Consider the following 26,654-nt stretch of genomic DNA (forward strand, 5'->3'; position numbering starts at 1 on the left):
CAAGTCATAAAAAACATAGATTTATTACAGAAGTGATTTTCAATAGTATTTACATTAACATAAAATACTAAATGTATTTAACCCAGAAATGTTACAACATCAAACTCCCCAGGACTCTGAGTCAGTCATTTAAGGGTGTCACGCAGATTGGTGGAATAAGGGTTGTGTTCATTAGGAACGAAAGGCAAGAAACTGCACTGAAACAGGGAAGGACAACCTGGACATGCTCAATATGTAACTCTCTTATGTTTTCTGTTGCAAAATGTTTTGTTTTTATAATGAACACAACCCAGGAGAGAAAGAGACAGTGCTGAGATGATGGGTGGGTGCGGTGTTAGCTGAGATCAGGGGCGTCTTGCTGCACAGTCGACCCAGGAGGCCTGCCATCTGCAGTAGGGAGTTCACGCCCTCCGCCACCTTCATGTGGGTGTATCCTATCTCCTGAGAAAAGGGACAATACCAAGTAAACAAGGAGAGTGATGCTGAGGCGAAGTTGATTAATACTATGGTGTGGCTTACTTTCCTATGCCAAGTTTGGCACTTTTCTGCCATTTTGTTTCACCCAACCAAGATGAGGAAAACAACCAGAGATGTACATAATGTACAGTGAGCAACAAAAGCATTGGGACAGTGACACGTTTTGTTGGTTTTGGCTCTATACTCCATCACTTTGGATTTGAAATGATACGAGGTTAAAGTGGAGTCTGTCTGCTTTAATTGTAAGGTATTTTCATCCATATTGGGTGAACCGTTTAAAAATTACAGCACTTTTTTGTTCATAGTCCCCTCCATTTTAGGGCACAAATTCACTAGTAGTAAAAAGTTATGCATTTGGTCCCATATTCCTAGCACGCAATGACTACATCAAGCTAGTGACTCTCCAAATTTGTTGGACGCATTTGCAGTTTGGTTTGGTTGTGTTTCAGATTATTTCTATTGTAAATAAGAACAGAATGTTTCTAAACACTACATTAATGTGGATGCTACCACGATTACGGATAATCCTGAATTGTGAATGCTGAGTGAGAAAGACGCACAAATTTCATACCCCCAAGACATGCTAACTTCTCACCATTACTAAAACAGGGGAGATAAGCATTTTTTTTGAGTTCACTGTACAACTGCAAATGTTTTACCATGTCTCTTACCTTGATGAACTCCAACTTGAGATACTCGGACATCTGGAAAGTCTTACACACTCTGAAGATGTTGCCGATTATGTCCTCAGGGGAGTAATCCAGGGCCCACAGCTGCTCAATAATCTAAGGGAGAGGAACACATGAATATTAATCAGCTATATGGTCCTACTATATATTACAAACTGAGCAGTTATTGATCACTTTAATTAAGAACCATACTTAACGGCTAGAGAAATAAGGGTTATTCATCGAGAAGAATATTATACACATTCTGTTTGGATTGTTATTGAAAAGTGGATCGCAATACCTTGTAAGCCTCATCAATGCTGGATTTGACAGTGTTCCAGCATGCTTTTCACCAACAATGGGTGTGGCTCATCGCACACCTGAACAAATAACAACAAATTTACTTGTCTTTCCTTTGAAACCCTACGCATTGTCAATTTTGCCTTCTACAATGACAAAAAAAAGACAGGTTAGGTAACAGTACCTTGAACACATTTTCACTATTGATGTAGCCAAAACCAGAATTTGTGGATTGTAGGTTATTCAACGCCTGATGATGCAAAAAAAGAAAAGAAAAAGAAAGCTCAAGTTATTATAGTTTATCATGTCTCAGCCAAACTTTAATTGGCCCCCCAAAAAGTATGGCCACTACGAGGAGCCATGGATCAGGGTTTCCGTGGCACAGGACAACGTGACCGGAAAGATTTGAATTTACCAACCCATTAGGGTGTGTCCACCCACAGTGTTCAGAATGACAGAAATCACATTTACATTACGGTAATTAATCTTAACAGAACATGCAACTCCTGTAATGAAGCAGACAATAAAACATCCCTTTTTAAACACTTCCCAAAATGCAATCTGCAGGAAAACACCATTCTAAACAGTGCACCTGATGCAAGCGGTTCCATATGTGATAGAGATGAAAATCTCGGCTAGAAACTCTAAAGATACAACAACTATGATGGGTTGTTAATATGACTACCGTACAATTGTGCCTTTGAGCTCCTGGACCAGAGCAACACGGAGGACCATCAGAACAGAGAAAAGACAACGTGACTGGATGAGCTCTGAGGAGGAAGGGGCAGAGCAACCCGGAGGAACATCAGAACAGAGAAAAGACTACGTGACTGGATGGGCTCTGTGGAGGAAGGGGCAGAGCAACACGGAGGACCATCAGAACAGAGAAAAGACTACGTGACTGGATGGGCTCTGTGGAGGAAGGGGCAGAGCAACCCGGAGGACCATCAGAACAGAGAAAAGACTACGTGACTGGATGGGCTCTGTGGAGGAAGGGGCAGAGCAACACGGAGGACCATCAGGACAGAGAAAAGACAACGTGACTGGATGAGCTCTGAGGAGGAAAGGGCAGAGCAACACGGAGGACCATCAGGACAGAGAAAAGACAACGTGACTGGATGAGCTCTGAGGAGGAAGGGGCAGAGCAACACGGAGGACCATCAGAACAGAGAAAAGACTATGTGACTGGATGGGCTCTGAGGAGGAAGGGGCAGAGCAACACGGAGGACCATCAGAACTGTGGAGGAAGGGGCAGAGCAACACGGAGGACCATCAGAACAGAGAAAAGACTATGTGACTGGATGGGCTCTGTGGAGGAAGGGGCAGAGCAACACGGAGGACCATCAGAACAGAGAAAAGACAACGTGACTGGATGGGCTCTGAGGAGGAAGGGGCAGCGCATCATGGAGGACCATCAGGACAGAGAAAAGACTACGTGACCTTACACTTGGGTCCCTATTCAATACAATGGCATCATTGCATCGTACGGTTAGGACCCTCACCGATGATCTTGTCGGAGGCGGTGCACGCCAGAGCGAAGCGTGTGGTTTTAGAGTAGATCATGGTCCCCCTCAAGGTCTGCTGGGCTCCGTCTGTCATGCTGGAGATACAAGAACAGCCTTTACAGACACAGCCATTATAGGTACACTAGATCAGCTTAGCTGTCGTGAGACACCTGAAACCCCACCTCTTTAAGGAATACCTAGGATAGGATAAAGTAATCCTTCTCACCCCCCTTAAAAGATTTAGATGCACTATTGTAAAGTGGCTGCTCCACTGGATGTCATAAGGTGAATGCACCAATTTGTAAGTCGCTCTGGATAAGAGCGTCTGCTAAATGACTTAAATGTAAATGTAATGTAAATGTGACCCTCAGGGGGTCTTACCCGTCAGCCTCATCCAGGATGATGATCTTGTGTCTCCCTTTAGGGATGGTGACTTTCTGCTGGGCAAACATCTTGATCTTGTTTCGAACTACATCGATGCCTCTGAGGAAGATGCATGACAATGTGGTGGTTTAGGCTTCACTTTCTAAAGCAACATGATTTTAACCCGAAATGCAACTCCTGGACTCACTGGTTGTGCAGTTAAAGGAAAGACTCACCCATTTTTTATTTGTTATCGTATTTGTGCATCTCTATGTAAGAATGCTGTTCATCGACTATAGCTCAGCCTTCAACACCATAGTGCCCTCCAAGCTCATCACTAAACTTTGGGTCTGAAACCCGCCCTGTGCAACTGGGTCCGGGACTTCCTAACGGACGGGCCGGGCCCAAGTGGTGAAGGTAGGCAACAACACTTCCACCAAGCTGATCCTCAACACGGGGGCGCGTGCTCAGCCCTCTCCTATACTCCCTGACCACCCATGACTGCGTGGCTACACGCACGTCTCCAACTCAATCATCAAGTTTGCTGACAACACAACAGTGGTAGGCCTGCCTGATTACCAACAACCAGACAGCCTACAGGGAGGTGAGGGCCTTGGTGGAGTGGTGCCAGTAAAATAACCTCTCCCTCAACGACAACAAAAGGGACAGAGCTGAATGTGGACTGCAGGAGAAAGGAGAGGGCGGGGCCTCAGTGGAGAGGGTCAAAAGCTTAAAGTTCATCAGTGTGCACATCACTAACGACCTATAATGGTCTCTTCACACAGATAGTGTGGTGACGGCACAACAGCACCTATTCGGCTTGGCACCTAAGACCCTCGGGAACCTCTAGCGGGGCACTATTGAGAGCATCCTGTCGGGAAGCATCACCGCCTCGTACGGCAAATGCACCATCCGCAACTGCAGGGCTCTCCAGAGGGGGGTGCGGTCAGCCCAAGGCATCATCAGGGGCACACTGCCTGCCCTCCAGGACATCTACAGCACCCGGTGTCACAGGCCAAGAAGGCCAAGAAGATCATCAAGGACCTCAGCCACCCAAGTCAAAGCCTGCTCACCCCACTAGAAAGTAGAGTGACTACAGGTGACCGAGAGGTTGATAAACAGCTTCTAACTCCAGGCCATCAGATTGTTAAACAGTCACCACTAGCCAGCAGGTTAGAGACTGCAGCCCTATGTACATAATCATTGAACACTGGTCACATTAATAATGTTTACATACTGTTCTACCCACTTTATTTGTATACTGTATTCTAGTCATGGCCCATCCTATATAACTATAACTACATTATTCATCTCATATGCATACGTATATACTGTACTCTATATCATCGACTGCATCCTTATGTAATACATGTATCACTAGCCACTTTGTTTACATACTCATCTCATATGTATATACTGTACTCGATACCATCTACTGTATCTTGCCTATGCTGCTCTGTACCATCACTCATTCATATATCTTTATGTACATATTCTTTATCCCCTTACACTGTGTATAAGACAGTAGTTTTGGAATTGTTAGTTAGATTACTTGTTGGTTATTACTGCTTTGTCGGAACTAGAAGCACAAGCATTTCGCTACACTCGCATTAACATCTGCTAACCATGTGTATGTGACAAATAACATTTGATTTGATATATTGCTATGCACACACCTTTTCTATTCACATACTGTCCATACACACCATTCACATACATATACACCGAGTGCATAAAACATTAGGAACACGTTCCTAATATTGAGTTACACCCCCCTTTGCCCTCAGAACAGCCTCAATGTGTCAGGGCATGGACACTACAAGGCGTCAAAAGCGTTCCGCAGGGATGCTGGCCCATGTTAAACCCAATGCTTCCCACAGCTGGATGTCCTTTGGGTGGTGGACCATTCTTGATACACAGGGTTAACTGTTGAGTGTGAAAAACCCAGCAGTGTTGCAGTTCTTGACACACTCAAACCAGTGCGCCTGGCACCTACTACCGTACCCCATTCAAAGACACAGAAATATTTTTCTTGCTCATTCACCCTCTGAATGGCACACACACAATTCATGTCTCAATTGTCTTAAGGCTTAAAAATAATTATTTAACCTGTCTCCTCCCCTTCATCAACACTGATTGAAGTGGATTTATCAAGTGACATCAATAAGGGATCATAGCTTTCACAAGGTAAGTCTGTCATGGAAAGAGCAGGTGTTCCTTACGTTTTGTACACTCAGGACCGGAATCTAATTTCCTGCAATTCTATCCATTTTGCTATGGGGTTTTGTACTGTGTATTTATATACGGTATTCTCGACATAGCTCCTAATATTTCTACTACTGTACATTGCATTTTAGCTACAGCGTTTATGCACACTGCATATTTATTGATATAGAGCAGATGTCAAGAATCCAGTATATCTACTGCTGTACATAATATTTCTACTATATCTTGTGTAAATTCATTTGGTGTAGATACGTATAGATTGCATTTGGATTACTGTTACAGTGCTATTTGTGTTGTTAATTGGATTAGTTTCCGATGTTTAAAAAAATACTTTTGGGATTATGTGTGTATCGTTTTCTATTGCTGGGTATTTGATTTTTGATTAATACGATTTATTTAAATCCCACATGGGCTTACAAGACACTACTAGAACCAGTATTAGTACTACACTGTTGGAACTAGAAACAAGCATTTCACTGCATCTGAGAAACATCTGCAAATCTGTGTATGCAACCAATAAACTTTGATTTGACCTCTGAGCGATGTTCTATAGATTCCCGGGGTCATTTTATGGATTCACGTGTATCTAAGCTATTCAAGCAGCCAGAAATACAGCTAGTATAATGATGAGAAAATGCAGCATACCGGCTGTATTTATGCCTGCTTGAACAGAGAATAGCTCAGATACACGTGAAAACATGAAATGACCCCGGGAATCTATAGAACGCCACTCAGAGGTGCACAAATACGATATAACATTCAAAATGGGTGAATCTTTCCTTTAAGTATGCCAGTGTGACATTTTTCATGACAGACATCACTTGCTCTCACCTGTCATTGGAAGCATTCAGTTCCAGGACAGAATCTTTCATGGCTGGGCCTAGAAGAGCTCGCGCCAAACACAGAATACTAGTGGTCCTTATCAAGGTAAATACTCAGGTACTGTAGACACCATGTGTCCTCATCAAGGTAAATACTCAGGTACTGTAGACACCATGTGTCCTCATCAAGGTAAATACTCAGGTACTGTAGACACCATGTGTCCTTATCAAGGTAAATACTCAGGTACTGTAGACACCATGTGTCCTCATCAAGGTAAATACTCAGGTACTGTAGACACCATGTGTCCTCATCAAGGTAAATACTCAGGTACTGTAGACACCATGTGTCCTCATCAAGGTAAATACTCAGGTACTGTAGACACCATGTGTCCTCATCAAGGTAAATACTCAGGTACTGTAGACACCATGTAGATGTTCTTTAAATCTACTACTATTTATTATAATGTTGTTGTAATGTCTTCCACCTTCTCCCAGTTCATCATGTTGTTTATTCCAGGTGGAATGGTTTCAGTCTCATCATGTTGTTTATTCCAGGTGGAATGGTTTCAGTCCCATAATGTTGTTTATTCCAGGTGGAATGGTTTCAGTCCCGTAATGTTGTTTATTCCAGGTGGAATGGTTTCAGTCCCATAATGTTTATTCCAGGTGGAGTGGTTTCAGTCCCATAATGTTGTTTATTCCAGGTTGAATGGTTTCAGTCTCATCATGTTGTTTATTCCAGGTGGAATGGTTTCAGTCTCATAATGTTGTTTATTCCAGGTGGAATGGTTTCAGTCCCATAATGTTGTTTATTCCAGGTGGAATGGTTTCAGTCTCATAATGTTGTTTATTCCAGGTGGAATGGTTTCAGTCCCATCATGTTGTTTATTCCAGGTGGAATGGTTTCAGTCTCATAATGTTGTTTATTCCAGGTGGAATGGTTTCAGTCCCATAATGTTGTTTATTCCAGGTGGAATGGTTTCAGTCCCATAATGTTGTTTATTCCAGGTGGAATGGTTTCAGTCTCATAATGTTGTTTATTCCAGGTGGAATGGTTTCAGTCCCATCATGTTGTTTATTCCAGGTGGAATGGTTTCAGTCTCATAATGTTGTTTATTCCAGGTGGAATGGTTTCAGTCCCATAATGTTGTTTATTCCAGGTGGAATGGTTTCAGTCTCATAATGTTGTTTATTCCAGGTGGAATGGTTTCAGTCCCATAATGTTGTTTATTCCAGGTGGAATGGTTTCAGTCTCATAATGTTGTTTATTCCAGGTGGAATGGTTTCAGTCCCATAATGTTGTTTATTCCAGGTGGAATGGTTTCAGTCTCATAATGTTGTTTATTCCAGGTGGAATGGTTTCAGTCTCATCATGTTGTTTATTCCAGGTGGAATGGTTTCAGTCTCATCATGTTGTTTATTCCAGGTGGAATGGTTTCAGTCTCATCATGTTGTTTATTCCAGGTGGAATGGTTTCAGTCCCATAATGTTGTTTATTCCAGGTGGAATGGTTTCAGTCTCATCATGTTGTTTATTCCAGGTGGAATGGTTTCAGTCTCATCATGTTGTTTATTCCAGGTGGAATGGTTTCAGTCTCATCATGTTGTTTATTCCAGGTGGAATGGTTTCAGTCTCATCATGTTGTTTATTCCAGGTGGAATGGTTTCAGTCTCATAATGTTGTTTATTCCAGGTGGAATGGTTTCAGTCCCATAATGTTGTTTATTCCAGGTGGAATGGTTTCAGTCCCATAATGTTGTTTATTCCAGGTGGAATGGTTTCAGTCCCATAATGTTGTTTATTCCAGGTGGAATGGTTTCAGTCTCATCATGTTGTTTATTCCAGGTGGAATGGTTTCAGTCCCATAATGTTGTTTATTCCAGGTGGAATCGTTTCAGTCTCATAATGTTGTTTATTCCAGTTGGAATGGTTTCAGTCTCATAAGGGCACTGCGTTCATCCACCTCTGGCCTGCTCGCCTCCCTACCACTGAGGAAGTACAGTTCCCGCTCAGCCCAGTCAAAACTGTTCGCTGCTCTGGCCCCCCAATGGTGGAACAAACTCCCTCACGACGCCAGGACAGCGGAGTCAATCACCACCTTCCGGAGACACCTGAAACCCCACCTCTTTAAGGAATACCTAGGATAGGATAAAGTAATCCTTCTCACCCCCCTTAAAAGATTTAGATGCACTATTGTAAAGTGGCTGTTCCACTGGATGTCTTAAGGTGAACGCACCAATTTGTAAGTCGCTCTGGATAAGAGCGTCTGCTAAATGACTTAAATGTAAATGTAAATGTAGTGGTCTTTCCTGTACCGGGGGGACCCTATAATAATGATACTTATGTTTTAAAAAAAGGTCCAACATGAAAGACGGCATAACATTACTCTGCTGCACCAACATGTCAGTATGTAATATCAAATCGTTATGATGAAAGAATGAATCGGGTCAGTCACTCACTGCAATAATGATGTTGGGTACATTTCCCTCTCTGGCAAACACCTATAAGAGAGAAGGGAACAAAAAAAATCATACAGTTAGCTATTATTTATCAAAAAATATTATTAAAACTTAAACTATTGAGGATACTTTACCTCCAATCTGCTAACAGTCTCCTCGTTGCCTACTATTTCATTCAACTTCAATGGTCTGTATTTTTCAATCCTGTGAGATATTCAGAACAAGCATAACTATCAGCAACTAGCTTGGATGGCAACTAAGCGAGTCTGTTGGGACTCACTTCATTGCCACCAAAGCTAATCAACAAGCAATTCATAGTGATTTACCCAATTACTTGGACTAGTAGCACTAGCTGTTGCTCCAATGAGATGCTTAGAACGTAACATTACATAGCTAACGCTAGCTAACTGGTTACTTTTTGAGAGGTATGCATAATGGCTGTTTTCATAGCTAATATTCATTTTAGTGCTATTAGCTAGCTAGCTACAATGCTAGGATCTTACGTGGTGGAACTAAGACTTGAAACGTGAAGCTAATCGATCCCTGTGGAGGGAGGAGCTGATTTTTTGTATATTACATTTTTTTAATGACTATAACATTTGTTGGCACCTTCAATTCTTGTACTTTCTCATATTTCAACAAGGCTGCTCAGGCAAATTTGCGGAACTACTAAACTTGGAACCCATCAGAACTCCCCTACATACCCCTTGTGATGAAGGCAGCCAATGGCCTGCTTCTATCGACAATGTTAGCTCGCTCCCAGACTGAAATAAGATTTTTTTTTTTTTATTCAGCTGCACTTGAAATATGCAGCATGCAATACGAATTGTCTTGATCATATGAAGAGGTAACTCTGTTGACGATTTAGCCAATTTAAGGAAAGCTAGTCAATGTTACAGACGAGCCAGCTACTGTAAATGTCAATTTGTGTTTCATTAGCTAACGCTCTATCAGTGAATTTAAATGTTTAAATCGTGTTTTGGCATGATTATATGTCTCGTTTCAAGTAAACAGCTGCAGGCTTAAAGAAACATTCAATCATATACTTTGCATAGAAACACATAAAAGCATGTAGATAGATGTGCGTGTCATGCATACTAGAATGGAGGTTTTAAAACGACAGCTGCATTTGCTTATTAGTCAATACATATGGCATAGCCTACAAATATAGCATATATTGTAACACAATATGCAACAACAAAAAAAACACCTGAACCAGTTTGATTTCTAAACCAGATTAATTCTCAAATAGCAGCTGCCCAATACCATGGTGAGCATGCATAATGTTGGATGCATTGGAATATAAGGCATGGAGAATGATAAAGAGGCTGTAGGATTATATACTGTAAAAGCAGTTGTGAAAGAAATGTTTGAGTTTCAAATACTAAATGTTCAGTGAAATGTGAGTATATTTAGGTGGTTTAGATCAGGGTCACACAAACTTTGTCCTACTCCCCCCGTGCTTTTTGTTGTTTTTGCCCTAGCATTACACAGCTGATTCAAATAATCAAAGCTTGATGGTGAGTTGGTTATTTGAGTCAATCTAGCTGACTGATGTAGAGACATTTACATTTGAGTAATTTAGCAGATGCTCTTATCCAGAACGACTTACAGGTGGCACTAAGGCACAGACCGTCTTCACCTAGTTGGCTCAGGGATTCAAAACAGGCAAATGCATGTGGTCTAAATGGTGACAGCAGGGCTAGTTCAAACTGCAGAAGGATGGTTCTCCTGACAGGTGAATTAATCAGCCCATGGTTGATCTCTGGGAGTAGGACACGAGAGCTGAATAGATCATCATGTAAGACAAGAATTAATGAAAGAAATCATCACAGCAAAGGATTGTAGTTTGTGAGCTTGAAAATGAACATCCTGACAGTCTGAGTCAGGGTGCTCTGCAATCAACCTACTATTGACAAGGATAGTGTGGCATTTCTTATTTGTCAGAATGAAATGAGTGGGTCCTGCCTTGGTGACTAGTAGATTTACACTACTTGTCCTATAGGTTTTTGTAGTCTTCAATTATTACTTGGAATAAACTGAAAGCTAAAACACTCCTTGTCCTAGAATGACATGCTAACTAGTGATTAATCTATCTGCTCCCGCTAGCTAGCAACACATCTGCTTGTTGTAACTAGCAAGCTAGCTACGTTACTAAAAGGTTGCTGTGTTCTAAGTTGGGAGTCATTTTACAGCTTGCATTGATGGTATCACATTTATATATCTATATTGATCAAAAATATAAAACGCAACAATTTCAAAGATTTTACTGAGTTACAGTTCATATAAAAGCAAATCAGTCAATTGAAATAAATTAGGCCCTAATCTATGGATTTCATATGACTGAGAATACAGATATGGATCTGTTGGTCACAGATACCTTAAAAAAGAAAAAAGAAGGTAGGAACATGGCTCACAAAACCAGTTAGTGACCACCATTTGCCTCACGCAGCGCAACACATCTCCTTTGCATAGAGTTGATCAGGCTGTTGATTGTGGCCTGTGGAACACTGTCCCACTCTTCCATGGCTGTGCGAAGTTGCTGGATATTGGCGGGAACTGGAATATGCTGTCGTACACGTCGATCCAGAGCATCCCAACCATGCTCAATGGGTGACGTGTCTGGTGAGTATGCAGGCCATGGAAGAACTGGGACATTGTCAGCTTCCATACAGATCCTTGCGACAATCTTATTTCAGTCTGGGAGCGAGCTAGCATTGCGACACGGGGCCGTGCATTAACATGAAACATGAGGTGATGTATGAATGGCACGATAATGGGCCTCAGGATCTCTGTGCAATCAAATTGCTATCAATAAAATGAAATTGTGTTCGTTATCCGTACCATAACCCCACCATGGGGCACTCTCTTCACAACATTGACATCAGCAAACCACTTGCCGACACGTCGTCGTACACGCTTGTCTGCCTTCTGCCCGGTACAGTTGAAACCTGGGATTCATCCGTGAAGAGCACACTTCTCCAGCGTGTCAGCGGCCATCGAAGGTGAGCATTTTCCCACTGAAGAAGGCGGCTAAGTCGCCTAACTGCAGTCAGGACGATGAGCTCCCCGAAGCGGTTTCTGACAGATTTTGCAGAAATTCTTCAGTTGAGCTAACCCACAGTTTCATCAGCTGTCAGGGTGGCTAGTTTCAGACAATTTTTTTATTTGACCTTTATTTAACTAGGCAAGTCAGTTAAGAACAAATTCTTATTTTCAATGACGGCCTAGGAACAGTGGGTTAACTGCCTTGTTACTGCCTCCTACCTTCTCAGCTCGGGGATTTGATCTTGCAACCTTTCGGTTACTAGTCCATCGCTTTAACCACTAGGCTACCTGCCACCACAATACCACAGGTGAAGAAGCCAGATGTGGAGGTCCTGGGTTGGCGTGGTTACACGTGGTCTGCGGTTGTGAGACCAGTTGTGGACATACTGACAAATTCTCTCAAACGACATTGGAGGTGGCTTATGGTAGAAAAATGAACATTCAATCCTCTGGCAACAGCTAGGGTGGACATTCCTACAGTCAGCATGGCAATTGCACGCTCCTTCAAACTTGAGACACCTGTGGCATTGTGCTGTGTGACAACTGCACATTTTAGAGTGGCTTTTATTGTCCCCAACACAAGGTGCACCTGTGTAATGATCATGCCGTTTAATCAGCTTCTTGATATGTCACCGGTCAGGTGGGTGGATTTTTTTGGCAAAGGAGAAATAATAACGGATGTAAACACATTTGTGCACAATATTTTAGAGAAATACGCTTTTTGTACATATGGAACATTTCTGGGATCTTTTATTTCAGCTCATGAAACATGGGACCAACAATTTACATGCTACGTTTATATTTGTGTTCAGTGTCAATAGTTAGATTACAAATAAATAAAAATGAGTTATCTGATAGCAGTTTCTCGAGATGCCACCAGCTGTCTACTACCTTCGATTTGGATAACGTAATTGGCAGACGTGATCAGCAGATAATACCGTGGATATTACACGAGTTTTGATTGGTTTACAGTTTAGTATTCGGTGGCGTTTGTCTGTCCAACTAGCGAACATAAATGTAAGTATTTTGGAAAAAAATGCAAGAATTTACATTGCCAACAAACAGATGTGTTCAGAAGAAATAAATATACACAATATGTAAGACACAGCTCGATCATCTCGAAAACGAAAGAAGCTAGCTTGATACGGCTCACCACCTATCTACTCAAATGATCCATTACCACTGCTAGTTAGCCATGATGAACCATTGAAGTCCTCTAATAAATACAAAAATACTGCAACTAACTAGCTTGTAAACCTTACCATGGCAGATCATATCCATTGCTATTTGAGTCCGCTAATAAATACAAAAAATACTGCAACTAACTAGCTTGTAAACGTTACCATGGCAAGTCCTATCCAATGCTAGACACTTTCGCAGTGGCCTCATATTTCTTCCGTTGAACTTCTGTTTGAATTTGCTCAGAATCTGCCTAATTCATCGTCACGTCCATGTTTTCGGCTGCAGTTCTTCCCGCCACCGCAGGAACCAAACAACTGTCGCTAAACTGACGTCATTTCCTTGAAGATGCTAGCTGTCCTCCATCAGTAGATTTTTAGCCAACCGGTTGTATGGCCAGACATCGAACAACACAGTGGACCAAGGCTACGCCAAAAACCTGGCTTTGAGACATCGCATATGTGTGATTGATTCAACATTGATGCCAAACTGAACTCAGCAATACGAGATGGCTGTTACAAAGAGGATTTGCTCCGGGTCACCCAGGTAAGATCGCTTGCGCATCACTACGATCTGTCAAGCCAGTTAGAGTGAGGAATGTCAAAATCTCAGTTAGTTGTTGCATGATGTCAAATCATCACAAAATGGAGGCATACCCCCTACCTATATTGTTCAAAGATGCCACCCCTAATTTTTGTCCCATGCTTTTGGCAATGATCTGGGATATCCCATTCGAAATGGCTGGGTGGAATGAAACATCATGCAGCATCAGGACCATTCCTAAAGAAACGATCACACACGCCCTTGCGTCATACACAGGGATAGTTCAATGTAGACGACATATATCTCTATATTGTGTACGCACTTATGTATCTATTATTTTGGAGGAAAAAAAATCAACTGATGATGGTTTGATTTCCATTTTGCAATGTGCGCTTTAGGAGGGCTATGCTACTTACCACTGTCCAAGTTATTGTAGGCGTCATCACTACTCAGGCACATTGTAGTATAATTAAAGCAGCAATTGTTATAGATTGTATTAAATCAACACCCATTGTACAGTACATTTAGCATACATCGATCCTAAGTGGGAGAGAAGTAGCCTATTGTATTTTGAAAATAGGCTAGGGAAGAAAGCCAATAGGCCTGGCTATTCATTGTTGTGTTTTTAGAATAATTAATTAGAGTTTCTCTCAATAAGATGCCATGTACAACAGAATACCCCGCATTATTCATTAGATGAATGTATGACGATTTCAATACAAAATGACGCATTAATTGCCTTAAAATAATGATAGTCTACAAAAATAAAAATTCTGAGCATGAAAAATGTTTATTTAATTGACTAGTTTATTTTTGCCCTGATCCACCATGACACTAATCAGAGACCACCATTTCACAATTCCTAAGCACTACTAGACAGACTAGTTTGTGACTCACAGGTGCGCTGCTACTGTACTTTTTTTTGTACAATTTCAAATACGGGGCGTGTGCTTCTTGCGAGGTTGGCAACTGGAGGCGATGATAGGCTAGGCGGGGAGTGGAAGCGCTGGGGAATGTTGCTGTGTCGGGTTCTTCCTGGAGTTTGCTGTTACAGAAAAGTATCTTGGTAGCCTGCATTTCTCGTAGACTTTTCTAAATAGGCCACACAACAATTTTCTGTGCGTAAGCCTACCTGTCGACAGGTAAGACTTTTCATGTAATAAACTTGTCGACAGGTTTCTTTTAGAGAGCCACGGAGTTGATACATTGTTACAGTTCAGTTGGTAAGCAACATGCAGCATTTTCATATCAGGAATAGAACTTCATACTATTGCCAGAAACATAAACTGCAGGCGCATCACCGTAACTTCTACCGACGTTTTAGCGTTACAATCAAATACGGCTAGTAAGGGTTGTACATAAAATCCAGGAAGTGGGATTAAGTTAACACAAGATCAATAGTATGATCTATGATTAAGTTAGAGGCAATGGACCAAAGTTTTTTTAAATGACAACACACTGTAGGATTCAACTACAATAGCTATCGAAAACCCTTCTCCGTGTGTAGGGTTTTCAGCGGTTACATTCGCCCACTGTTGGCTTCATGTGAACTACAATTCTGATATTGTGTTTTAATGTTTAGAACGATAATCATCGCGTTCAAATCGGTTTTCGAAACATGCTGATATGCCCCGTATCTTTCATATCAGCAAGAAATAATCTTTAAAATAAAAATATACTTATTGTAGCAGTTTTGCACAGATCCACAAGCTATGTGTGCCTCCATTTGTAGAACTACTCTTCCTTCCCAGTTACCCTTACACGCAGGTGTTCAGAGCAAACTAGATAGCTAATTAACACCGGTGGCTGCCTAAGGCCTTCCGTGTTGTCTTTCGTAAACAAGTGAAATGACATGGATATATGGCCTTGTGGGAATCCTAACCCTATAAAGATGTGTAGTAATTTAACCTTAAAAAACATTTGATTTCTCACTAATATGAAAGATACATTAGTTATTTTTCCAAGCCTATACATACAGTATAAAATGTAGCTATCAGCATTCACTCTCCTCACACATACGTTTTAACAGTTAAGAAGTCTCGATTTTCTAACTTCCCCATTTGGCCCCTTTTAACTGAGGGAGAGTATCAGGCATGCATAATTCTAGCCCTGATAACAATGACACACAGCACTCTCATTGTTCCTGAACTCAGTTCGCCACCGATCTGATCATACATTTGTTCCTGTTTGCTCCTACTGTGATTCAGTCCGAGCGTAGGAGCAAATTATAGGCCATAATGGAAACAGCTCTGAATGTAGCTAAGAGTTGTTGAAATTGTGAGTTTTTTTCAGTGAATTAAAGTCCAAAGACTATCAGTTGTTTTCATTAAATTCATTTCAGGTTGTGCTTTACTTAAAAACTTGAAATGATGGCTGAAGGTTTCTTGGCTCTGTCCTATTTGAGTACAATCATTCCCCTGCGCACCACTGATAGAATCTCCGGCACTTGATTGCAGAAAAAGGAATGTAATACAATGTCTTTATAATCTTGGGTTTGATTATATTATTTATTTAGAGCGTTCAATATTGATTGTTCCAAATAAAAACATTTCAGGTAATACAGAATGGGATTACAGTAGGTACACATCTACATAATTAATCTGAAAGCAATGCTACACTATTCTGCAATTCAATTTCCCTACTAGGCATCCTTTGTGATGTAAGTCCGTAGAATTAGAATTAAGATTTAAATTCCATGAGAAAGTGATGTAATTTCCTGGGTATGTATTTTGTGTGAACAGGCAGGAGCATGTGGACATCCTGTTGTAGCTGGTCCTGTTTGGAACCTACCGCCACAGTGGAAGAAAACGGCAGCTCATGGCGCCAGGCCTACACAAACTCGGGCAACAGCCAATCCCCGATCTCTCCCGAACTTTTGTGCAAGGCCTGCGGAGGCCATTTTGACACCATCGCTATAAAGGTAAGAGGCACTGAACCAATGGGTAACAGCCTGATTAATATTGTAAAGGAGGGCCGGCTGGCCAGCTCTCATCTGAAATGTGGGTAGCAGAGTGTGACTTGAAATTCTGGAACAGCATAGACCCAAGAGGATTTGATACAGATGAGCTGCTACAGACTCCAAAGTAACAGATTTGCTTGTCAACAGAATTACTAGAATTTAGACTTTTATGATTCACAGATTCACTATATCAGTAACTGGGCCTGTACTAGTCAGTCTTAGAACACAGTGATGCTCACATTCTGGATTGTCAAATACAGCACTAGTCGACACTTCTACAATAGTGGCTGTATTTCTGAATCCATCAAAGCAGAAAGTTAAGGGCTGTTTAAATCACTAACAGATGTACACTACAGTTTAAAAGTTTGGGCTCACTTAGAAATATCCTTGTTTTTGAAAGAAAAGCACTTTTTTTTGGTCCATTTAACATAACATCAGATTGATCAGAAATACAGTGTAGACATTGTTAATGTTGCAAATTACTTTTGTAGCTGGAAACGGCTGATATTTTTTTAATGGAATATCTACATAGGTGTGCAGAGGCCCATTATCAGCAACCATCACTCCTGTGTTCCAATGGCACGTTGTGTTAGCTAATCCAAGTTTATAATTTTAAAAGGCTCATTGATCATTAGAAAACTCTTTTGCAATTGTGTTAGCACAGCTGAAAACTGTTGATCTGATTTAAAGAAGCAATAAAACTGGCCTTCTTTAGACCAGTTGAGTATCTGGAGCATCAGCATTTGTGGGTTTGATTACAGGCTACAAATGGCCAGAAACAAATAACTTTCTTCTGCAACTTTGTTCTGAAACTTGACTCCCGATAGTCGTCTGTTCTTTCGACCAATCAAGTGGTCGACATTTTGGAACGTGTATTTATATATATATATATATATATACACACACATGTAACGGATGTGAAACGGCTAGCTTAGTTAGCGGTGGTTTGCGCTAAATAGCGTTTCAATCGGTGACGTCACTTGCTCTGAGACCTTGAAGTAGTAGTTCCCCTTGCTCTGCAAGGGCCGCGGCTTTTGTGGAGCGATGGGTAACGATGCTTCGTGGGTGACTGTTGTTGATGTGTGCAGATGGTCCCTGGTATGGGCGAGGGGATGGTCTAAATTTATACTGTTACACACACACCCTATGTTTTTTAATAAAATCAACTATATTATTGTCTGATGCTGTTTGATGAAATAAGACACTAATTACTCAAGAGGGAGCCAGAGATGAAGAGAGAAACGACTATCCTCCTCCTGCTGGCTTTCATAGATTCTGCCATTACTCTCTTGAAGTTGCCGGTAATAGGCTACACGAGGAGTCGGCAACCTTTCTCATGTGGAATGCCAATTTATCTTACCATTTCTAACGAACTGCTTGCCACTTATGTTTTTCATATGCACTTTTTTGTGGAACAGTTTCATTTAATTTATAACGCCTTTGAATCTCAAAATCATTGTCATGTGGTTAATCAAAGTTGTAAATGACAATGATACAAACCTAAAAGTATTGCCAATGCCAACGATGTAAAAATAGCCTACATAAAGCCAACAAATAAAAACATTGCAGCCTGCAGGTAGAAAATATCTTGATAAAAATAAATATCCTATAAATCACATTGGCTACACATGGCCTGTCTGCAACGAACTTGAAACATTGTATCAACTAGTTGTGTCCAGCCTGAAGCTCTTGCTAGCAAACTTGGAACATTGTATAAAATATTTTGGGCACTCAGAATTTACTGCACCAGTGAGCTCGGGACAGACACAGCTGTATAAGATCTCATCAGGCAGATCTGTTTTATGACTTTCACACCGAGTGGTTATCGAAAGATTTTTCTAATACATTGAGGAAATATTGTCATTCTCAATGGATGTAAAAATAGACTTTGTTTGCTTGCTGTTTGAGGGGAAGAAAGCTCCACAGCTCATTAGTCGTGGTGCGTTAAGCCAATCAGAAATACTATCAGATCCTCTAATGAGAACATTTATATGCCTACATTTGTGCGCAGGCCAGGGAGCCTATAGGCCTACTTCTATGTGTAATCAGGCCAGGTAGCCTATAGGCCTACTTCTATGTGTAATCAGGCCAGGTAGCCTATAGGCCTACTTCTATGTGTAATCAGGCCAGGTAGCCTATAGGCCTACTTCTATGTGTAATCAGGCCAGGTAGCCTATAGGCCTACTTCTATGTGTAATCAGGCCAGGTAGCCTATAGGCCTACTTCTATGCGTAATCAGGTGCGTGTCCTTACTCAACATTTGACCGTAGTGCTTCAAACAAAAGACAATGGACTAAATTGACAAAACTCGTAAATGGAAGGAAATAAACCAAAACTTGTTTCTCACAAGTGTAGCATAGGTTGTGGGCTCTGCAAACAACATGTCCACTCTGACAATGAGAATGGTAAAAGACTGGACTAATAATATATTGAATGCATTAACAGAAATTACCATAACCATACAAACATTGTAAATTAGGAGTTGTTGGTAAATGTAGGCTACTACTGGTTATATGTAATGGGGAATTGATAGACACTAACAATCAAGGCAAACGATTCACACAATGAGGTTATGAAACAATGAACGTGCACAAATTGGCGGGTGAGATACTTGTGTTGTGCATCTTAGCCACACTCCCCTTCTTCTTCTTGGACTGTGCCATCCCTGCGGCCTCCGCAATGGATTAGTTCACTGAGATGGGCGCGAATCCGACAGGTGTCTCGTGCCATAAAATGTTTTATATATATATTTGCTACTGCTTGACAAAAACAATCTCGGTCGACCAACAGCCTATCGACCAAACGATCTACCAGTCGACTAATTGGGGTCATCCCTACTTACATCACCAGTTTACATGGAGGTAAGATCTCATCTTTGCTATACATTTGCCAAGAGCTGTGGGCCAGAGGTGACAGTTATTTTTGTGAGAAGTTTTTGAATAGTTTTTAGTACAGTATAGATGCGGTAAAGAGGTAATGGAACGCAGACTGTGGGGGACAGGAGGACGCCGGATTGGCACACATTCGACAAATCTCATCTAACAAAGTGAATATTGGTCAAATCCGTCATGATTGATGTATTGTAACAGGCCCACAATGTGGTTACTACATTTTATTTGGATATATTGGCTGTTTTCGCTGCATAACATTTCGAAGTAGTCCATTTTCAGGTTTAGAAGAAGTGACTGCTAAATGCTAACTCCCGTTCGTATAAGCTGGTAGCATAGCTAGCATAGAGAAATTGGTGGTGGTAGTCAGTTGTTTTTAACTGCAATGCAGTTGATTGGTGACGATGACATAAACGTGTATTGGTGTTGACAAGCATTGTACTTTGATTTTTACATCAACATAGTATGTGTAATTCACACTGTATAACAATAGCCTAAATGTTGGCACATTTTTTTGGAGGGGACAATCAGAAGAATCGGTATCTTTCCTCCATGCGTTCCCATGTCATTTCTATTGATTTGGTCAAGGTCTATTGACCTCTTTATCGCATCTTTGGCGAACACTTTTGATTCAACTTCTCAACAATAAGGTTCTAGTCTAGTGCTCAGCTGGAACAAAAGGCTGTGTGGCGCACACACACACGGAGTGTTATTCTTTCAGTGACCATTCATTTCTTGGTAAGAGTTTCACCCTCACCCTCTTGTCCTCCTTTCTCCCTACCCCAGCATGTCTGTGTGGACTGCAAGAAGAACTTCTGTGGCCGCTGCTCGGTGCAGCTGGAGCCGCCATGCCCGCGCCTCTGCCACACATGTCAGCGATTTCACGGAACCCTCTTCGACCGCGCCCAGTTGATGAGACTCAAGGTGTGCTGCTTTTCTTTTTGTATTTACATTTTTTTTTGAATGGAAAATAAACAAAGACACATGCATTAGGTTAAGCTACATATATAGTAGCTAAGTCAGGTGAAAGCTAAAGCAGTAACACTTTTCATTCTTTTACTCTTATCTGTGAAATAACACTTTAATTACAATTGCCAAATTGTATTAAGTTGTTGTCATGATGTTACATGAGTACATTAGTAACTGCATTATAAACATGGTAATGTAGTTGAGTTTTTTTTTATTACACGAGGAGTAGGAAAAATATAAATAGTGTGTGTCAGATGAAATTCAACAATAACCCCAAAAATTAGGTGCGGGAGCTGCGTGACTACCTCCACCTGCACGAGGTGCCCACCCAGACGTGCCGGGAAAAGGAGGAGCTGGTTGAGCTGGTCTTGGGCCAGCAGACCCCCAGCACCAGCAGAAGCAATGAGACCGTGTCCTCCCAGCCCGGGGCTCACAACAATGTCCCCTCCCCAGACACACCGTCTCCTCCCCAGACACAGGGCCCTACCAGCCCCGACACATTGAGCCCAGAGCAGCCAGAACAATCAGCCCCTGAGGCAGAATCAGAGCATATCTCTGATGAGGAAGAAGAGGAGGAGGATGAGGATGAAGAGGTAAACACTAAGTTCAAGGTTTTGGGATTGATTAATCAGTAGCTGTTAGATGGAGGGATGCCTATGACCACCAAGAGGATAATTGATGTCAGACAGCAGAAGAGACATCCAGAGACCACACAAAATGCAATGTTATTATGATTTTTTTTTTTATTCCCTGTTTTAAAATGTAGCATACCACTGTTGGTGACAAACTCAAAGATGTGGAAAAATATACACGGGCCAGACAAAAGTAAAAGAGACCAGACAAAATACACATTACTATTCTGACCCACCTCCATGGTTGTCCTGTTCCTGCAGTCATCGGACAGCGAGGAGACCCTGATGCCCGGCCGCAGAGCCTCTCTGTCTGACCTGAGCCGCGTGGAGGATATCGAGGGCCTGAGCGTGCGCCAGCTCAAGGAGATCTTGGCCCGCAACTTTGTCAACTACAAAGGCTGCTGCGAGAAGTGGGAGCTGATGGAGAGGGTCACCCGCCTCTACAACGACCAGAAGGACCTCCAGAACCTAGGTGAGCATTTCCAGGATGTGGTCATGTGAGGCTCATTTGGTAAAAGCGCTAGCAATCCCAGGGATGTGGATGCCATTTCCCGCTGGGGTCACATGTATTAAAAAATATGCACTCACTGTAGGCTACTGTAAGTGTCTGCTAAATGGCATATACTGTATTATATCTGGGGATGATGTGGAATTTTATCCTGGATTTTTAAAATTTAATATCAGTTCAATTCTTTTTCTTTTTTCCAGTTTCAAATACAAAAAATGAAGAAGGTAAGGGTTTTGTTTCAAGTTCAAAAAACAAGAGAATCGGTATAGAAAACCATTTTACTGCCAAAGGGCTGGAACACAATTTGAGGAACACTTGAAGTTTATGTAAATCATACCATTGATCCGTAGTAACAATTTGGTCCCACACTGCTTAAATGTAACCTGTTATGGGCAACCTGTCAAATATAAAACAATGAAAGATGACCCAAATAGAGTTATTTAGACCACACTCAATAGAGACCTCTCTTCTTTTCCATGTCGTTGTGCCATAGACCCTGCAGCTCCCAAGAGCCAGGAGGAGAACCTCTGTCGGATCTGCATGGACTCTCCCATTGACTGTGTGCTGCTGGAGTGTGGCCACATGGTCACCTGCAGCAAGTGTGGCAAGCGCATGAGCGAGTGCCCCATCTGCAGACAGTACGTGGTACGGGCGGTGCACGTCTTCAGGTCCTGATGCATGGCCACAACGAGGGACACACTGGATACCAAGGACAACATGGCATTGCTGCCACCACTGCTCAGAGATGGCATATTTTACATGAATACACTCCTCTGGAATGCACACTCTCACTCATTCAATCAGTCTTCCTCTTGCCGGCATTCCAGAGAAATAACCTGCCTCCTCTTTTCTGGGTTCTCTGTTTTTCTATTCCAACTGAACCTATTGTTTCTACACTTTCAGCATTTTACAAGACCTCAATATTTCAGTACTATAACTTTATTGTTCAAAAGAGTTAGGTATCATGTATTCACATTGGTGCCAGTCAGACACCAAACTATATTGGCACTTTGCATGGGAGGGCAGCAGTACCTTTTCAAATTCTGAGGTTATTGGGTAGAGATCATGTTTATTTCAACCCCACACACAGGCAAGGTTATATTGCATTTTTCTGTCTTTGCATTTGTGTGCACGGGGAAACAACTGAGTTCCATAGCTGAGAAACACAGGGCCTTACTAGAGAGGGCATCGACTAACAAGCAATGAATATAAAAAAACGTATTTGTTCTGGCAATGAATGAAATGCTGAATCTTGGTAAGAGAGGGAACATGTTAGGCTACTCTGTTATGCATATCAATAGCAAAACAGAGTGGCCAGAATGGTGCTATTTGACTAGTGATTAACAACACTCGTAACAAAACAGAATGGCCAAAATGGTGCTATTTGACCAATGGAAGCAACACTCAGGGCCCCATTTTGACAGTGCAAGTAAGCGGTGTGTGTCGAGACCAAAATATCCAAAACCGTTTATTTCAAACCTTATCGCCCCAAGCAAGGCTTGGATATGAACGTGCTAATATTTGATGCATGGAATGCAGTAGTTGTGAAATTGGTGCATTAAGTGCAGCACGGAGTACTTGAAGTGGTAAGGTCTGTTTTGCGCCCTCCAATTGTCACACTTAAAGTTCAGTACCTGCAAACCAGCTGTTCTGTTAATTGGTTTTGTGGTCCAGAGAGCTATCTTTAGGTTGCAGTGCACTTGCTAAGCATAGAACCCAGGCCTTATCTGTCTTATTGGCGATCCTTCAGACACATCTGTGTGGTGGATGAACATAGCATCTTAGGAGTGGAAACAGCCCTTTAAACACAAGAGTCTGCTTGTAGCTCACTGAAAGTACTTGAGGGTCAAGGAGGGGATAATGCTTGGCTTCATTCGCCCTTTTATGGTCAAATTACCCTTTTAACTTGCAGATATTGTATCAAAACTGGAACAGAACACGCATTGACTTGACGTTAATAGTTCTTTAAATGAGCCACAATGGGGATCTTTTCTGAAATGTAAACCCGACACAGTAGATATGCAGTTTCTTTTTTATTCTCTGGGGGTCATAAATTGTTTGAAGTTGGTTCCATGACCTTAGCCCAAATGAGTTTTGGGGTAAAGAGAACTGACCTCGTTAGCAGAATGTCTCCATTCCAAGGCTCTCACCACCTCTCTCTTATCAGCAAGTGCCCCAGAACAGAGTGCTCATTAACTTAGCTGACGTAGTGCACTGAATACACTCATTTCCTAATGACGAGTTGATTAAATGTATCTACTAGTTAAAAAGAAAAAATCAGTTTTCTGCGAATTTACTTTGTTTGTGGGGGTGTTTTAAAAGCTAGAATTGATAATTGAAACAATAACAAAGAGCCACCCCGCCTCTGTTTCAGTATAAAGCTGAGGGATGGACATGGAGAAATGCAACCACTCTCAGATTCAGAGACAGAGCTAAGGACTGACCATCCATGATATCAAAGTTCTAGTTTTAACCATGTTTTAAGGCTATACAGTGTTTGTTTAGATTTACATTGTTTATACACATTGAAGTAAAACAAGCTTATATTTTGGATTCTCATGGGGTATGACAAGTTAAACTAAGCTCATGAGGTATTTATACGTTATAATCTTCAAGAATCAATGGGTATATATCATTCATTAAATGGATGTAGCAACTAAGGATTCGAGCTTTAAGGAGGATCTTGGTTCATTCTATTCCAACTCTAGGCAATTCAGTAAATGGATTGAGATTGAATTTATATGAAATTAGAGGCAATTTTATTACAGTGCATTTCTCAAATTACCTGGAATTGAAATGGTTTGGCAGCCCTCTGCAACTTTTTATGGAACATGTTTTAAAATTATAGAGAAACATAATGGTTTGCATTTAAATGGTCTTTCTACTGTATATCTTGTTTTATAGCTAATGAATGTACCATAAAACTGATCATGAGGAAAATGCACTTATACTAATTAATGTGTCTGTTTTAGGGAATGCGTATCCACTGGGATAGACTCCGTTTATCCCAGATACTTGGTCTGCCTGAACTGAATGTAACTGGTTTAAGTTGTTTACAATAACAAAACCATTTCTTACTGTGACTGCCAAATTGCCAATATCGCAAATAGATTTTTCACTAGTCCGTTTGATATGTCTTTTGTCAATAACTATGCTAATATCATGCAAGAACAATATGAATCATCTCATGTAGTTTGTAGAGAGCAGGTGAAACAAGATATGTCAGTGTCGTGAGACTAGATCTGGATCTTTTCACAAACATCTCGTCACCATCTTGTTTTTATCCTGGACATCAGTTTATACAAGCCAGGCCGTCAGTCAAGTCAGTTCTCTCTAAGGAGTGTTTTCTGTGCATGTGAAAACGTGTGTATACATTTAGCGAAACCCAACCCAAGATCTAAACATTCCAAACAGTAGAATGTACCTTAACAGAACACTCTTCAACAAAGAAAGCTAATATTTTCCACATATACTATAGCCCATGTACATGTGTAATGCTCCTTGAGGACCTGATTTAAAGGCAAGGTCTGATAGAGGTTCAGTGCAGATGTGTTTGATCTCTATCAAATAATTTCCAGGTAACAATTAAGTACCTGGAAAAAAACCTGAAAAAACGGATTGTTTTCATTTAAAATTGTCTAAAATAAATAAAAATAGCTTTTTAGCAAAGAGCAATTTCTCAAGCAAGAATTTTGCTAGGACTCTGGGAGAGGTATGAGTGGGGAAGGGAAAACTGAAAATGTTATTATTGGCAGAGGTTTGGAACTTAACTAATTTACCCCATGGTGATGACACCATGGAAGGCAAAAACTCCCACCAAAACAGGCTAAAACTTCAGGCGTTTTTTTCAGACAGCTCTTACACTAAAAGGGTTATAATTTTCACAAAGTATTATTCCAACCTCATTGTGGAAATGCGTATACATAAAACAAAGGAATATCATGTTTTTGACTGCACTGGGCCTTTAATAACAGTATATGAACTGTGTAGCAGATAACTAATTAGAATATTTCAAGAAATGTCTTCTAAATATTGCCTTCTTCCTGATGGTATTTCAATGGCTTTAAAAGGCACAAGATAAAACCTTAATGTCATGCGTGTGTGGGATGTTGGTGTCCCTAGTCTGCCACGAGAGTCCTGTAGTTCTTATTGCTGTCTGAGGACCTAGATATTAATATCAATTTGTTATTGGTGACTTTAAAATGGAGGTGTTTTGGTATTTGGAAGACGAATCAATCTACTATTGTGAAATGTTGGACGTGTTTAGAAAAATCTGACAATCTATCATATCTGTGATTCTTTAACAGTGAGTTATCGTTTTGGTAAATGCCTTGCTATGGAGAGTTGTGCTAAAGGTGATTAACAACACCTCCACTAGTTATTAGATAAGAACAAGGAAATTAGTCTGCACTATCCCACCCCAGGGGGAAAAAGGGTCATTATTAGCATATGAAGTTCAACTTTAATGGAAAGATTTGCATGTGTTTTTTTTGGGGGGGAAGGAAGACTGCTCTGACAAAAGGCAGTTTGAAAACACTTGGAATGACTCATAACTGTATGTGTGGAGAATTATTTGTGTTTCGTATACTCTGATGATTTAACTTTGTTCAACAACTGTGAAATTGTATATAATAATCCCATGCGACAGTATCATTTTAAATATTATTGAGCGTGTTGTACATTTGTCAAATTACTAGCATGGACTATTGCCTTTGTTGTAGTTTAAATATGTATTCAGTAGTATTGGCTAAATGAGCTAAATGCTGGATCAGTTCTTAACTACAATGGAAGCTAATAGGATTTATAAATCAGAAAAACCTATATTTTTGAAAATGTATTAAACATATTGATGTTCTTGTGCATATATTTTGTTGGACGTTTTTTATATTGATAAAAATATAATAAAGTACCCCAACAGACTTATAAACTCCATTTGTACATTGGGCTTTTCTATGACCATAGACTATAATTAAGCCTATGAAAAACCTCTAAAAGAAAAATTGTGCAAAAGGAGATGTCAACCGCTTAATAGGTTTCTGGTTGTGATTGAATAATGTCAAAAGGTCAGTGATCCTTGGGATGTCCCTCCCTGCACTAAATCTGTCAACTT

General features: G+C 41.0%; 1 protein-coding gene, 1 long non-coding RNA gene and 1 pseudogene across 10 annotated transcripts; 2 read left to right on the forward strand and 1 right to left on the reverse strand.

Annotated features, from left to right (window-relative positions):
• Nucleotides 1–4: 4 nt before the first annotated feature.
• LOC115104767 (replication factor C subunit 2-like) lies at nt 5–14,047 on the reverse strand (annotated as a pseudogene).
• On the forward strand, nt 6,715–8,327 carry LOC135563797 (uncharacterized). Of its 6 annotated transcripts, none has more exons than XR_010460523.1 (3): nt 6,715–7,520; nt 7,559–7,710; nt 7,825–8,327. It is a non-coding gene; the product is annotated as an uncharacterized LOC135563797 (long non-coding RNA). The 6 variants fall into 6 exon arrangements; XR_010460526.1 differs by having other exon boundaries at nt 6,716–7,596; nt 7,635–7,710; XR_010460520.1 differs by having other exon boundaries at nt 6,716–7,710; nt 7,825–7,862; nt 8,015–8,319.
• On the forward strand, nt 13,363–26,476 carry LOC115105439 (E3 ubiquitin-protein ligase rififylin-like). Of its 4 annotated transcripts, none has more exons than XM_029627504.2 (7): nt 13,363–13,591; nt 16,330–16,508; nt 20,222–20,359; nt 20,689–20,997; nt 21,298–21,508; nt 21,745–21,768; nt 22,038–26,476. In XM_029627504.2, the coding sequence occupies exons 2-7, from the start codon at nt 16,338–16,340 to the stop codon at nt 22,217–22,219; spliced, it is 1,035 nt and encodes a 344-aa protein (XP_029483364.1). In that variant the 5' UTR covers nt 13,363–13,591; nt 16,330–16,337; the 3' UTR covers nt 22,220–26,476. The 4 variants fall into 4 exon arrangements, with proteins under 4 accessions (XP_029483364.1, XP_029483363.1, XP_029483365.1 ...); XM_029627503.2 differs by lacking the exon at nt 13,363–13,591 and adding an exon at nt 14,548–14,730; XM_029627505.2 differs by lacking the exon at nt 13,363–13,591 and adding an exon at nt 19,338–19,408 and having other exon boundaries at nt 16,419–16,508.
• Nucleotides 26,477–26,654: the final 178 nt, after the last annotated feature.

Source organism: Oncorhynchus nerka, linkage group LG22 (genome assembly GCF_034236695.1).
Source record: "Oncorhynchus nerka isolate Pitt River linkage group LG22, Oner_Uvic_2.0, whole genome shotgun sequence".
In the NCBI taxonomy this organism is placed as follows: Eukaryota; Metazoa; Chordata; class Actinopteri; order Salmoniformes; family Salmonidae; genus Oncorhynchus; species Oncorhynchus nerka.